Raw genomic sequence first — 15,005 nt, forward strand, 5'->3', positions numbered from 1 at the left:
CCTCCTTGTCAGCTCCCCAGTATCACCTTACTTTGTTTCCTTGAATCACTTAAGTTGGTGTAAACTGCCTGTACTCTATGGACCAATGAGGCAGTGAGCCCTACAGCTTGTCGCAGACGGGGTTCAATTGTTGCCCCAATCGAAGTTATACTGCTAGAAGGCATCCTGCCATACTGGAGAGGGCCTGGGCTTTTCTTTCTCTTTCTTTTTGCATTCCAATTTTCTCTTTATTTGATTGGCCCAGGTTAAACTTAATGAAAATGCTAAATATTAACAAGGTTATGGGGAAGACAAGCACTGTCTTCAGGAGGAGAATTTGACAATATCAACCAAGGCTTTTATTTTTTTATCTTTTAAATAGTATACTCTATTTTTTTAATATAATTTACTGCCAAGTTCGCTAACATACAGTGTCTACAGTGTGTTCTTGGTTTGGGGTGTAGATTCTCATGATTCATCGTTTACATACAACACCCAGTGCTCATCCCAACAATGCCCATCATGCATTTTCCCCTCTCCCCTTTCCCCCCATCAACCCTCAGTTTGGGCCTGGGCTTTTCAATTAGCTTATGGAGAGGCAGTGTAGCACAACTAGGAGCTTGGCCTCTGAAGCTAGATGACATGGATTCAAATACCACACCTGCCCTTCCCTAGTGGTATGACTTCAGGCAAACTACACAGCTTCTCTTTAGCTTATCTCCCCCAGCTATTTAATAGTGAGATCATCATAATAACAGTACCTATTTCCTGACTGCTTCCAGGACTAAATGAGTTGATACATATAAAGTGCCTAGAATAATACTGAGTGCAAAGTGGATACTCAAATGTCAGTTATGGTTATGTTGCTCAAGTTTTGCATTTGCCACTTGCTAGATGTGTCACCTCTGTAAGCCTCAGCTTCCTTGGCTATAAAATGGGGATTCTAGGGGTGCCTGGATGGCTCAGTCAGTTGAGTGTCCGACTTCAGCTCAAGTCGTGATCTTGCAGTTCGTGAGTTCGAGCCCCGCATCGGGTTCTGTGCTGACAGCTCAGAGACTGGAGCCTGCTTTGAATTCTGTGTCTCCCTCTCGCCCTGCCCCTTCCCTGCTTGCACTCTGTCTCTCTCAAAAATAAATAAACATAAAAAAATAAAAAATAAAAAATTATTTAAAAATGGGGATCCTATTATACCTTAATCTCAAACAATTGTTAAATGAAATAATCTGATAATATGTGAAAAACTAACTGGCATGAAGTATGAGGAATGTAAGTGCATGCTGATTTTAGTTCTCTTAAAGTACTAAGGAGCTAATTAGCTCCCTAACCTCTTTCAGGGGCCATAAGGAGCAGAATCTCAACCCTACTTCAGACAGCCACCGACCATCACAAGCACCTTGGTCATTTGACCTGGGGTGTCCTATCCCATATTGTAAGTTTTCCTATGTCTGGCATGTACATGTGTGTGTTCAGGTGGCAGGGGAAGAAACAGGCATGAAGTGGCTTCACATATCTGAAAGCCTAGTGTATAAGTAGACTTGCTGAGCTGGTCTAACTGGCATCGGGAACCCATTGTGTCCCCTTCCTTCAGAGTACAAAAGGAGAGGCATGGTGTGGGCACAGGCACACCTGCATTGCTGCTACCAACTGCTGCAACCTTCACATTTCATCTCCTTCTCTTATGGAGCTACCAGCTCTGGGCCAATACTCCTGCAAGCCATCATGTCCTTTCCCCCAACTTCAGCCTACTTCCTCTACTGTCTACTCGCAGGACCTTCTTTCAGCAAACATTTCAAACTAAGCTCAAATCTCCCTTTAGTTTAGGAGACAATAACTCACACTCAAAAGATGATAACTCTCTGGTAGTCACTGTTCTAAGTGCTTTACCCTTGTTCCACCATTTAATCCTCTCAACCAACTTATGAAGTAAGTTATTACTTGCATTTTTTTTTTTCACATGGGGAAGCTTAGGAATTTGAATGCAGGCAGTCTGGTTCCAGCATCAGTGATTTTTTAATCATTATTTTATATTTCCTCTCCTCTTTGCTTCAACATTTTGTCTTAAGTATTTCCAAGCATCCAGAAAAGTTGAACAAGTTTACAATCATCTATATACCCACGACTTAGATTCTGCAATGATTATGTTACTACATCTGCCTGATTCCATACCTATTCACTCCTCTACCCATCCACCAATCTATCTTACATTCTTGATGCATTTTTAAAGTGACAAAGAGATTTATCCCCATAAATTTGAAAACTTAAAGAAAATAGACAGATTTTTCTTGATGAATTACCAAAGCTCACTCAAGAAGAAAAAGATAATTGAAACGACCTGTATCTATTAAAGAAATGGAATTTGTAGTTTAAAATATTTCCACAAAGAAAACTCCAGGTCCCGATGGCTTCGATGATAAATTCTACTAAACATTTAAGGAAGAAATAATACCAGTAGTATGCAAACTCTTTTTGAAGATGGAAGAGGAGGAACAACCTCCCGACATATTTGGTAAGGCCAGCACCTTGTCATGAAAACCAGACAAGGACATTATAAGAAAACTACAGACCAAAATCCCTGATCATCATAAACACAAAAATCCCTAACAAAATATTAGCAAATCTAGTCTTGTTCTTATTTCAAAAATCAATCAATAGAATTCACCGTATCAATAGAGTAAAAGAGAAAACTATAAGATCACTTCAATAGATATAGACAAAGCATTTTAAAGAATCCAGCATCTGCTCCTGACGAAAGCTGTCAGCAAATTAGGAATGGAAGGGAACTTCCTCAAGCCGTCAAAGGGCATCTATGAAAACTTATAGCTAACATCAAACTTAATATGGAGAGATTAGGAACAATGCAACACTAGCCACACTTACTATTTCTACTAAACATTGTGTTGGAGGTCCTAGACAGTGCAAGAAGGCCCCCCCCCCTAGAAAATGTATACACAATAGAAAGGAAGATAAAAAACAATTTCATTTGCAGATGACATGATTGTCTATATAGAAAATCTTTTTAAAATCTACCACAAAGCTACTAGAACTAGTGAGTTTGGCAAGGTTGCAGGATACAAGACCAATATACAAAATTAAATTGTATTTCCATATAGTATTAACAATGAATTTTAACTTGACATTAAGAAAACAATACCATTTACAATAGCATCAAAAACATGAAATTCTAGGGATAATAGCTAAATATTTGCAACATTTGTATGCTGAAAACTATAAGTTGTATACATCAATATACTTCAAAAACATCAGCATACATATTAAATAAAGTTTGATATTTGTTTATAATATTTGTAGGCAAAATTTACTTGCAGGGAAATGCACAAGTATTAAGTGCACATTTGTTGAGTTTCAATGAATGCATACACCTGTGTAACTCAAATGGTTATCAAGATACAGAACACTACCACCATCTGACAAAGTTCCCTCATGCGTTTTCCTGCTCAGTCTCTGTGGCACCTTCCATAGGTAACCAGTGTTTTCTTGTTTCCCACAGAATAGCTGTTATAGAATGTTACATAAAAGGAATAGCATATACTCTTTTGTGTAAAGCTTCTTTCACCCCTAAGTTTCCTTTTTTTGTTCTTCAAAGAATGTGTATTGAAGAACTCCACACACTAAGTCATTCAGGAGTGTCTGCCTCTGCAACAACAGTTCAACACAGGAATTAACTTCTGATTTGAGTGCACCAGCCAAAAGGTGGCGCTAGGGAAGTCATGGGGAAGGAACCTGGCAGTGAGCTGGTAAGGACATAGGGGATCCTCTCAGGAGTCCCTTGGGGGATTGGCGGTAGCCTGTGTTTGGGGGTGGGGGGTAGGTTATAACCAGAGTATAACAACAGCTAGTCTAGACCTGGGCCTCTGACAAAGATAGGCTGGAGAAGGGCATAAGGATTTGTTTTTTAGAAAACCTGGGGGACATTTACAAGTTTTGCAGGTCCAAGTAGTTTTTCAAGCAGGAATTGGAAGGGAATAAGTGCTATTTTCTGTCAGGCATTAGACCTGTTTGATCTTCACAACTGATATATGAGGCAGCCATTATTTTCCTCTACTTTAGAGATGAGGTAATAAGACTTCTCTCAGTACTGGCCATTTTATGAGGTAAAAGTTCTGTTTTTTTCCCCTTTAAAAATCATGTACCTGTGGGGCACCTAGGTGGCTCAGTCGGTTGAGCATGTGATTCTTGGTTTCGGCTCAGGTCAAGATCTCACAGTTTGTGAGTTCAAGCCCCACATCAGGCTCTGCGCTGACAGTGTGGACCCCACTTGGGATTCTCTCTCCCTCTCTCTGCCCCTCCCCTGCTCATGTTCTCTCTCTCTCTCTCTCTCTCTCTCTCTCTCTGTCTGTCTCAAAATAAATAAATAACATTTTTAAAAGGTCATGTAATGCAAGTTTTGGTGGTTGAATGACTTACTTGCTCAAGGTCACTCAGATACCAATTTTACAGTCAGGATATACATCCCAGTTCTGTCCATTTTGTGAGGCAAATGTCATTTTCATCTAAAGATGGGTTAACTGCAACTTTGGTGGCTGAGTGTCTTACCCAAGGTTACTAAGCTACCACTTGGATAAGCCAGGGCTATACAGTTTAAAGGAATTGTAATCATTACATTTTCCAATGATTTGCCTCACTTTCTCCTCACCAAGAGAATAATGGAAGCAAAACTATCCAAGAACCAAGTCCTTACCTGCACTGTCAGCTTCCTGGGTTTCCAAGTGTTGCTAGGTGCCAAACTGCCATCCTCAGGGCTACTGTGCTGGGGATTATGATAGCAAGCTGAACACCGGATGCATTGGTGGTGGTGGCACCGACAGTTGTAGCAGTTTGGCATCATATTTCTCTTTCGCAAAGCAGGGCAGATTTCCCCAGAACAATACATGCAAGGGTCATGGACTATGGCTCCCTGGACACTGCAGGAGTAGGAGCAGGTCCTGTGGTAGTCAAAATCCCCACAGTGCAGCGACTTACAGCACATGGATGGTTCTAGACCTTTGCTTGCAAAACATTCTGAGTATGTAGGAGTTTCTGACTGAAGGGGTGACACCGAATGATATGATTTGTCTGTGGCATGATATGGTTGGTCTGTAGAATGATATGATTGGTCCATTGGATGGCGCCTCAATTCCCTATAGCTGGAGCTCATTGGCTGGAAGTTTTGGTCTATAGGTTTTGGTCTCTGGGTAAAAGTCTTATTGCTATGAGTGGTTAAACCTGGCAAATGTGATGTAGATAAGGATTTGCTACTCTCTTCAAAGAACTTTCTTCTGTCTGCAAAGGGAAGGAGGATGGCTTCCTCCCCAGCTTGGGCAGTAGAAACCTTCAATTCCTTGCTGTCACTTGGGTTAGAAGGGCCTTCTATGGATAGTGCCACATGTGGCTGTAGGTTGTTCTCTGGAGACCATCTCCAGTGACCTCCACAGACTCCACGGTGAACATTTGTTTTCTCAGAGTCTGAGGAGGACAGGTCAGATGCTTTCCACCAGGTGTTCAGGCCAAAAGAGGGCTGGCCAGGCCTCTGGCCGGGGCTTATTTGTCCCTCTAAGCCTGTCCTGGATTCATGGCTCTCAGTGGCTTGGGTGAGGCACTCTGAAGACCTAGCCTTGAGTATCATGCTCTTGTTGAAGAGCTTGTCCCTGGGGCTAGGTGGTTTTTTATATGAAGATAGAAGACATGAGTTCGAGGCAGAACGTGGAGTACTTTCTAGGGGCTCCTCAGTCTCTTCCACTGGCTCCTTAGTGTCACACAGCTGTGACAAGGGATTCTTGCTCTTCTGGAGCTGGGCCTTCCTCCTCTGAATCTCATTACGCAGATTGGTAGCAAAACGCTCACTCTTACGCCGGTTTTGGATTGAGCGGCCCCGGGGCCCTCTATTTCGTCTCTCACCTACCTGGCCACGTTCCTTGGGTTCACTGTCCCCTTCTTCAGTAGCCTCCATGCTGCCAGCTACTTTAGTGGTTGAATAACAATCCCTTATTTGTTGAACAAGGGAGCCAGAGGCAGAGGGCTGCTGGCTGGCTAATTCACTGCTTGCTCTACAGGCTCTGTTTGGGTCCCGGAAACTTATCTCTGGAGGGTGTCCATCAGCCTCTCCATGTGGGGAACTGCTTGGGCTCTGGTGTCCTGAACCCAAAGACCTGTCATCCACTTGCCTGGTCTTTCTCTCTTTGCTAGGCTGGTCCTGGGTTCTTCCTGTGGAGGAACATGGACTTTTCTTCCCTGTGTGGCTGCTATGCAAAGGTGACAGAGTCCACTCATGCCCATCCTCCCCGGTTGGGAGCTCCATTCCCTTGCTGCCCCTCATATCAAGGTGTACATGCTGTAAATGGGATTCCAGAAGCTGTTCAGGGGCACTATGACGATGCCCCGTGGGTCCTGTGAGGTGTGGAGGGCTTCCAAGAGAAGCAGCCTTAGTTGGTTCTGCTGAAGCCTTCTTGAGTGGGCTGGAATCTATGCTGGAAGCTTTGTCATACACTTTTGGGAATCCAACGGCTTTGGCTGAGGCCTCCATCAGTAGATGCTCAGAGTCCTGCTGGCCGGATTCAGGACCTTGGCTGAGCTCACAGTTCTGATGGCCCTCATTTGTCACTTGGTCTTGCCCGCTGAGGCAGCAGAATCTGTTAGGGTTCCTTGGGGATAGCACGGTGTCTAAGCTCACTATCTCCTTCTGTTGCAAGGAGTCCACATGCTCAGAGGTCCAATGCTGCTCTCCATTAAGGAGCTGGGCTCTGGAGGCCTGAAGGCTGTCTCGCCTCACTGGAGGCTGTGGTGGGCCTCTGATAGCCTTGGCAGGCCCAGAGTGGTGGGCCTCCTGTGGACAGGATGACATCTGGGAGCTGGGAGTCAGGTGACCCCCATTGGTGGTGCGCCGGCTACCTCCAGAGGTCTCAGTCACATTGGGCTGGCCACTGGCAGCTTTTGTTGGCCCCGGGCCTAGCATGATGCAGTCTGCAGAGCCTGGCTCTTCTGGCTTGAGGGAAAGGGCACAGTCAGAGGCATTTGAGCTGGCTGAGAAGGAGCTATAGGCTGAGTCACGCTGGTTGGGGTACATGTTCTGATCCATGGGCAAGAGGTGGCCCTCATAGGAAGGTTGGCCTGGTTGCTCCAGGCTCTCCATGCTGCCAATGGAGCTGCTTTTCTCAGTGCTGCAGTGCCGGGAGAGTGGACACCACTGCACACACACGTCACTGCAAGACACAGGGCACACTGGTTAGTTAGCCAAATTACCACATCCCTCTCCCGCCATGGCCAGCCCTGCCATGGGAGAAGGCAGAACAACTCAGAGGCACCCGTGCCACATATAAGAAGGAGATAAGGCAAAAAAAGGAAGAAGGGAAACAGAGAAAGATATGGATAATGGGGCGCCAGAGAGACGTGGTAAAATGGGAGACAAAACAACATATGGAAACAGGAGAGGGCAAGATCCCAAAGAGTAAAAGTGTAAGAACTCCACTGGGGCTTGTGCTCTGTTTCCCTGCCGCCAGTGAGTCTAGAATTGCTTCTGGCCTGTCACTGTCCTTAGGAAGTCAGCATGTGGCTCTCTGCCAGGAGAGACAATCACAGAATATTAGTATTAGAGAGAGACTCTAAAGGGTTGATTCAATTTCAGCCAGCCCACTTTGTAAATCACTGGCTGTCAAATTTGAATGTGCATCAGACGCACAGGGAGGACTTGTCCAAACAACACAGGTTTTCGGGCCCCATCCCCAGAGTGTTAAGTCTGGGTGAATCCTGAGAATTTTTGCCTTTGACAAGTCCCCAGGTGATGTTGGTACTCTTTGTTGGTCCAGGGACCACACTTTTGAGAATTGCTGGAGTAAAGTGAGCCCTGCAAAAGGAAGTGATTTTGTGGAGGTGATTTTCTCAAGATCACCCAGCTGTAGCTTGTGACCCAGACAGGGCTGGAATTTAGGCAGCGTCTGGTTCTCTTCTTGGTAGTAGTGACCATTTACCAAGGACCTACAATGTGCCAGGCACTTTACAATGTCTCATTTCAGACTGAAGGGGACAGATTATTATCCCCCCACCAATAACTGAGAAAACAAGCTTAGCAATGTAAATTGACAAGCTCACATAGCTGCTAAAGAAGCAAAGCTGGAATTTGAACCCAAGCCTCTGTGAGTCCAATGTCTTAGCTCTTCTGCTATACTATTTGTTAAATTGGAATAATAATAATATCTGTATTATTAATAATAATAATATAATATCAGGTTGCTTTGTTGGTGGCATCAGTTAATAAATGTAAAGCTCTTGTCGCAGCCCAGGCACCTAGCAAAGGTTCAATACACAGCTAGCTGCTGCTCTCTTGCTTTTTGTTTTAATTTATATTGTTATCAGCACCCTCTGTATCACTAGTGTTGATATTATGGCTGGCCCTGCATACCCATCACTCCCTCATCCCCGATAGCAAAGCCAAACCAGGGAGACCAAGGAAGGAACCGGGATAAGACACAATCTTGAATTTTAAGTACCATTTCCCACAAACAAAGCCAAAGTGAGCCAAGTCATGCCAGTAACTCCCTATGCCTAGAACCTCTGAGGTCACAGACTGTTCTCAGAAAGGCCATAGTTCATAGACCCAGAACTGAGAGGTGGCAAGGGCTCCCGAGATCCCCAGATCAGCCTCCCTTCATACTTGCTTCCTGCCTTGCCACTTAGCCACTCTGCTCATGTGACTTCTGGACTAAGAATCCATCAATTCCTTGTTAGTAAGGCAACCTGCCACCCACCCTACCACCCTTCCTGCTGCAGACAACCACACTCCCACTCAAACAGGAGCCAAGCTAAGAATGTGTTTCAGTGTATTCTTCCAGAACAGAACTGCCTCTGCCCGGAGCTCCTGTCTTTTGGTGCTAAATAAAGTCATTGACTGAGGGCAAACTCAACCCTTAGCTTCCCTGAGCCTCATCACCAGAAATTCCTTCTTAGAGGGAAGTTCTTATTGTGGAATGGAAAATATAGCTGAGGCCAGCAGCCCTCTGGGCTCCGAGTTTGCAGAAAAATTTCTCTTCCCCTTCTGGGCAGCTGTTTTCACAACAGACAATACTAGGCCCCCTGAATTGAGAGATCCTCATGGCAAATAGACCCTGTTCTTCAGAGAGGTGCCCATTCTGAGGGCTTTGGCCCTGTGACAGAGCTGGTGAACTCTGGATGAGATCACCAGTGAGTCATTGTAGCTAGAGAAGAGAACCAGAACTGAGCCCCAGTGCCCTCCTGCACTGAGACCCGGGGGGATTAGGAGGAACTAGGGGAAAAGACTGAAAATGAGCAGCCACTGAAATAGGATGAAAAGTAGAAGAGTGTTGTGTCTTGCAAGCCAAGTGCAGTATTTCAGGGAAACATTTTCTAGAAGGAAAGGGACTGTCCCAAAGTCACAGAGAATTAGCAGTAAGTAGCCTAGGACTAGAACCCAAGTACTATGGATTCCCACTCCATTTTCCATTATAGCACTCTGGGCTCTATAGCATGCATCTGGAACTAGAGCAGAAGGGTAGGAGTGGCCAGATGGTCTACCCTCCAGTTCATCTTGAAGGGGAGGGCTCTAGACTCACCTTGTGTTGCAGCCGGAATGCCAGGACAAGCTGAAGGCTTCAGAAGGGAAATGCATGGTGGTAGCCACTTCAGGGCATCCTTCCAGCAGCTTGGCCACATGCCATGAGTGTGGCCTACTGACAGGGGTGTTTCTCCTACAGCAAGAAAGGGACAGGAAGTCAGCTTAGGGAACCAGAGCTGAAATCACTTCCCATGCAGCTTCCACCCCCACCCCCTCTTTCCCTTAAATGAAGTAAAACATCTTGCAAGGAGCTGGTATGGGAATCTTAGTGGCCCTCTTCGGCTCCCAGCACTCAAATCTCCTTCGTGCTGAGGATGAGGCATGGACATACAGAATGTCAGTTTCACAGGGCTATCTTGCTCATGGGTGTATCCCAGGCACACACAGCAGTGCCAGACCCATAGTAGATGCTCAGTAAGTATTTGTGGAATAAATGAGTACTGCTGCCCAATCAACAGTGAGCTTACCCTAAGTTGTCTTTGAGGAAAAAAATCAATCTGGACAAACATCCCATTTTTCTCTAAGAAAAGAATAGGCAAGGGGTGCGTAGGTGGCTCAATCAGTTAAGTGTCCATCTTTGGCTCAGGTCATGATCTTGTGGTCAGCAAGTTTGAGCCCCACATCGGGTTCTGTGCTAACAGCTGGGAGCCTGTATCCTGCTTCAGATTCTGTCTGTCTGTCTGTCTCTCTCTCTCTCTCTCTCTCTCTCTTCCCCTCCCCCACTCACACTCTCTCTCAAAAATAAATAAACATTAAAAAAATTTTTAAAGAAAAAAATAGGCAAGTGATAGAGAAGTTCAAAGAAGTCAACACCAGGCTGCAAATCCTCCAATTTTCACTTGTTCCTGTGATAAGCATTCGTTATATGTTTACTTCTTCACAATGTACCGTCTGTGTATAGCTCTGGGGATACAGAGATGAATCAAACATAGTCTTTGCTTACAGATTAGTGGGAGAGAGAGCTAATTTGAATAAAGCATGGTGAAGGCACTGAGGGAGTGAAGGATAAGATGGGCACAGAGGTGAGATGCCTGAGTTTGTAGGCAGAGAGGGAAAAGGAGCCCCAACTCCTGCCAGGGAAAACAGCACGAAGTGGTGAGTGATGCAGTGCTGGGCTGACAGACTGTCTGCTCTGCATGGAGGGGGTACATAGAGGGATACAGGTCTGAGGCCAATGCCCTGGAGGCAACCACAAGGTGTCTGGTGCTGGAGGCTGCAGCCATACTCTTGTACTGACTGGCATATACAAGACCCATTCCTGTCCTCTGGTATATTCCCCGTGAATAGATGCCACCCTTACAAGTGGAGAAGAATGACATGGGGAAGAGCACACGTGGGACCTGGGTAATTCACCAGAAGATAAGGAGAAGGTTGATTAGATGGGGGGGGGGGGGGAGGAAACAGAGAAAAAGAAAGAAAGAGAGAGAAAGAAAGAAAGAGAAGAGAAGAGTGAGAGAGGGAGGGAACCTGGGTGGCTCAGTCAGTTAAGTGTCCTACTTCAGCTCAGGTCATGATCTCACAGTTCATGAGTTTGAGCCCTGCATCGGGCTCTGTGCTGACAGCTTGGAGCCTGGAGCCTGCTTCAGATTCTGTGTCTCCCTCTCTCTCTGCCCCTCCCCCACTCATGCTCTCTCTCTCTCTCTCTCTCAAAAATACATAAACATTAAAAAAATTAAAAACAAAGAGTGAGAGAGGAAACAAATGACACAGTGGGAGAAAACTGAGAGAGATTATAGAGGAATACATAGTAGAGAGAAATGGTGATAGAAAAAGGGATGAATGACAGAGTAAGAGGAGGATAAATAAGTAGATGAGAGACAGAGACAGAGACAGAGAGAGAGAGAGAGATGATAGCCTCTTTAATTTATTCAGTCATTTACTGTGGCAGGCTCCATGCTAGACACTAACAGTGCAGAGTTGACTAAGATAATGGCCCCTGTTTTGAACAAGCTTGTAATCTAGTGAGATAAATCAGCTCTCTACCTCCTAGGAGCAGTAGTGGATAGACTTGAGCTGGATTCCATCCTGGCTGGGAATGCCCCTCACCCTAGTGGAAACACAGAAAATCCCAGCAGTACAAGGTTCTAGAGGCCCAAGGCCTAAAAAGGCAGTCCTGAGGAGAACAGCCTTGCTAGGGAAAACAAGGGTTGAGTGGTAACAGGCCAGACATGGACAAGGAGGTGTAAGAGGAAGGGCAAGGGAAGCTGCTTGTCAAAGGTCAGGAACCAGAGCCACAGGTCAGCAGCACTGGCTAGATTTATGGGGAGAAAAGCCAAGTGAGGCCCCCACTTTTAACTATAGTGTTCTATTATGGGTTTCAGAATGCCCAGCAGGGAATCTAGAGGTACAAGAAGACCTTAGAGCAGGAGGAGGTGGGGTGCCTGTTCCAGAGTTTCACACACAAAGCCATGTTGTTAGAAATCTTTCCAGCTAATATTACCTGGTAGTCATCCAATAACAACTGTAGATAAAGCAGCTGACAGAAGTACTGTGTATTGCTACATACTAAGAGCCATGTGTTTCTACTAGGTACTATGCTTCCAGGTGCTGAGATACAGTGGAGAACAAGGCACCTCTCTTATTTTGGGCCCTTCTTCCACATCCAGGATTTCTGAAGAGTCCAGGATTTAAAATGTGAGTGGTCAGCCTTGATACCATCTTCCCCCAGCCATCCAATCTTTCATTGAGTTCTACTGGGTCTTCTTTTATATCTTTCTGGCTTTGCCTCTTTCTCTCTCTCTCTCTCTCTCTCTCTCTCTCTCTCTCTCTCTCTCTCCATTTTCATTGATTCTATTCTACATAATTACACTTCTCCACAGAACCCACCACCAACACCTTCTGTTCTAGTCCAGGCCCTTAACACTATAATGTCCAAAATACCGTGTCAGTCTGCCAGCCAGTCTCTCATTGTTCCATCTCCAGTAATTGCTTTTGGGTCATATCACATCAAACACCAATTGAATTGTGGCATTCACCTATTCAAGAATCTTCCCTGGCTCCATGTTTCTTCCCCTGTCTTGCATCAAATATAAACCGGGTGAGATGTTCAAAGCTGTCTATGAGCTATCTTTACCCACCTGGCCCAATCTCCCATATCTGTGCTCCAGTCATGTCCTGTAAGCAACTTTGCACTTTTGCCATTGGTTCTCCAATAGAATCTAGCACAGGCTCTGTAGATGGACCACCTTGGTTTGAATCCCAGCTCTCCCACTTATGAGACTATTACTTTGCACAGGTGACTTCACTTCTCAGAGGTCTAAAATGGGGATAAAAAACCTAATTCGTGGGGTTGTAAAGATCACATGAGACAATGTATGTCGAATGCTTAGAACAAGGTCTGGTAAGCCCTCAGCCTATCTTAGTTATTACTCTGACTATTCTCTTCAGCTGGAATCCCCCTCTAATTTTGTCAGTCTGCATCCCACCTATTCTTTAAGGTGCTGCTCAAGTACCATGTCCTCCAGGGTGCTTGCCCTTACTAATCTAGTCCTCACAATTTATCTTATAATAATATTATGTTTTATATTGCACATCATCATTCCATGTATGACAGTCTCATCCCACCAACTGTATCAGGCCAGTAAGGAAGGAAACAAGCATGAGTGAGATGGATCTCGGTTCATATCCTAACTCTACCAATTTGGATGTGTGACTGTACGCAAGGCACTTAACCCATCTGAGCTTTGGTTTTCTTATCTGAAAAAGGGAACAATAATCCTTACCTGGCTAGGTTATGGTGAGGATTAGGGATAATATTTTCAAAGCATCTGAGACACAGCCTGATACATAACAAGTAGTCAATAAATAGCACGTACTATAATAAAGGTTATCAGCTCAGACTTGTCCTTCTGGATTGTTCAAAAGTACTCCCACCAGATTTGTCTATCTGCTATCAAGGTTTGGCTACACCACTCCTCAGCCACAATTTGAAATGTAGCTAACAAAGGCATCTACTATCTAGGGTCTCTCCAGGAGTTGGAAACAATCCCAAAGAGACAGAAGCAAGGCAATAGGGATTTGGGACCACTGAGAGAAAACCACAAGTTATGGGAAGGAAAATCCTAGCAGAGGAACTGTAGCCAGAGCTGGAGACTTCTAGCCCTAGTTTGGAAAAGGAGAGGAAACTACCAATAGGGTCTAATACTCAGTCTAGTATTATTACTAAACATCCCTAGACTTGGAGACAGTCTACACTGACATTCCACTCCTAGCTGTGTTACCTTGGGCAAGTCACTTCTCTGAGTTGTAGGTTCTTTGTAAAACTATGAAGAGAACCCCTTACTCACGAATTATAACCTGGATTAAATGCAACCCTGTGTGTGAAACCACTCAGTGTAGTACCTGACATACCATGAACTTTACAAAAACAGAACAGGGACCATTAATTGACCACTTAGATGTGCCAGGCACTAAGCACTTTGTATATATTAGTTGATTCAGTCCTCACTCCAACCTTATCAGTAAGAGCTATTATTATCCTCAGTTTACAGATGAGGAAACAGAGACGCAGATAAATTGCTTTTCCAAGAGCACACATAATGAGGATGAGGCTCAGAACCTCCAGCCCTTTCTAGGATACCACAGGACTCCTCCTCCCCAAAGAGGGACTTGACTCAACAAGCTTGTATATCTGAGGCTTCTAGCTGTTTCTACAAGAAGCAGTCAGAAAGGGAAAGTCATGGTGGTCCTTGAGTTTAAACCATACCCTCTTCGGGCAGTGGGGAAGAGTGATGAAGAGAAAGAAGCAGACAGTTGAGAAAATGCCAACCACCAAACATGCAGCTCCAGGCTTAGCCATGGAAGGAACGGCGTCAGTGCCTGCCCTTTCTCCCAAGACTGGCTCAGGTACTGTCATGAACACATACCGTACCATTCATTACTCCAAAGTTCCTTTCTTAGAAAGCAAAGATAAAGGGATACTGAAGAAAGAAAGCAGAAGGGGGAAGAGAGGCAGCAGCCATGGCTACCAGCAGCACCTACCATGGAAGTTGCTCCTGGTGGGGAGACGGCTTAGGAGAAAAACTGGGTATCCAGCCAGCTCAGGTGCTCAACAACCCCTCCAGCCAGCTCCTAGTGCTTCTTTCTGCAGGCTGGATCTTCCCTTAGGTGAGACCCATCTGCCTTCCTGTTAAGACCTCCTGAGATGAGGGGCCATCAGCCCAAGCTGCTGAGTGCGATGCAAAGAGCTCAGGTACAGTCAGGTCCCAGTTCCAAGAACAGAGAGGAGTGGCATTGAAGGCAAGGTATGGCCATCAACCGTTGGACCCAGATGCAGCCACAGCCAGAGGAAGGAAAGCCAGTGTCAAGAGCAGGATAGGAGTGAAGACGCTGCTCCAGAAACCAGCCAGTACCCTGGTGGCAAAGGGAAGGATGAAAGGCAGTTCCAGAAGCATAAACAGTCCCCCTGTTCCCTACTCCAGCCTCCTCTGAGCCCTGGCCCACCCCCTTCCACAGCTCAGGGGCC

At 45.4% G+C, this 15,005-nt stretch overlaps 1 protein-coding gene across 1 annotated transcript in view; it reads right to left on the reverse strand.

Moving 5' to 3' along the window:
- Nucleotides 1-10,797, reverse strand: part of SHROOM4 (shroom family member 4) — a 52,790-nt gene extending 41,993 nt beyond the window's left edge. Inside the window, exons 1-3 of the mRNA XM_047075790.1 lie at nt 10,703-10,797; nt 9,540-9,674; nt 4,679-7,175 (exon numbers count right to left, since the gene is read on the reverse strand). Coding sequence (XP_046931746.1) covers nt 4,679-7,175; nt 9,540-9,674; nt 10,703-10,797 — 2,727 coding nt within the window. The remainder of the gene's footprint in view (nt 1-4,678; nt 7,176-9,539; nt 9,675-10,702) is intronic.
- Between the last annotated feature and the right edge of the window lie 4,208 nt (nt 10,798-15,005).

Source organism: Lynx rufus, unplaced genomic scaffold, assembly GCF_022079265.1.
Source record: "Lynx rufus isolate CCGP_SWC_20201006 ecotype Redwood Valley unplaced genomic scaffold, mLynRuf1.p SCAF_14, whole genome shotgun sequence".
NCBI classification, from domain to species: Eukaryota; Metazoa; Chordata; class Mammalia; order Carnivora; family Felidae; genus Lynx; species Lynx rufus.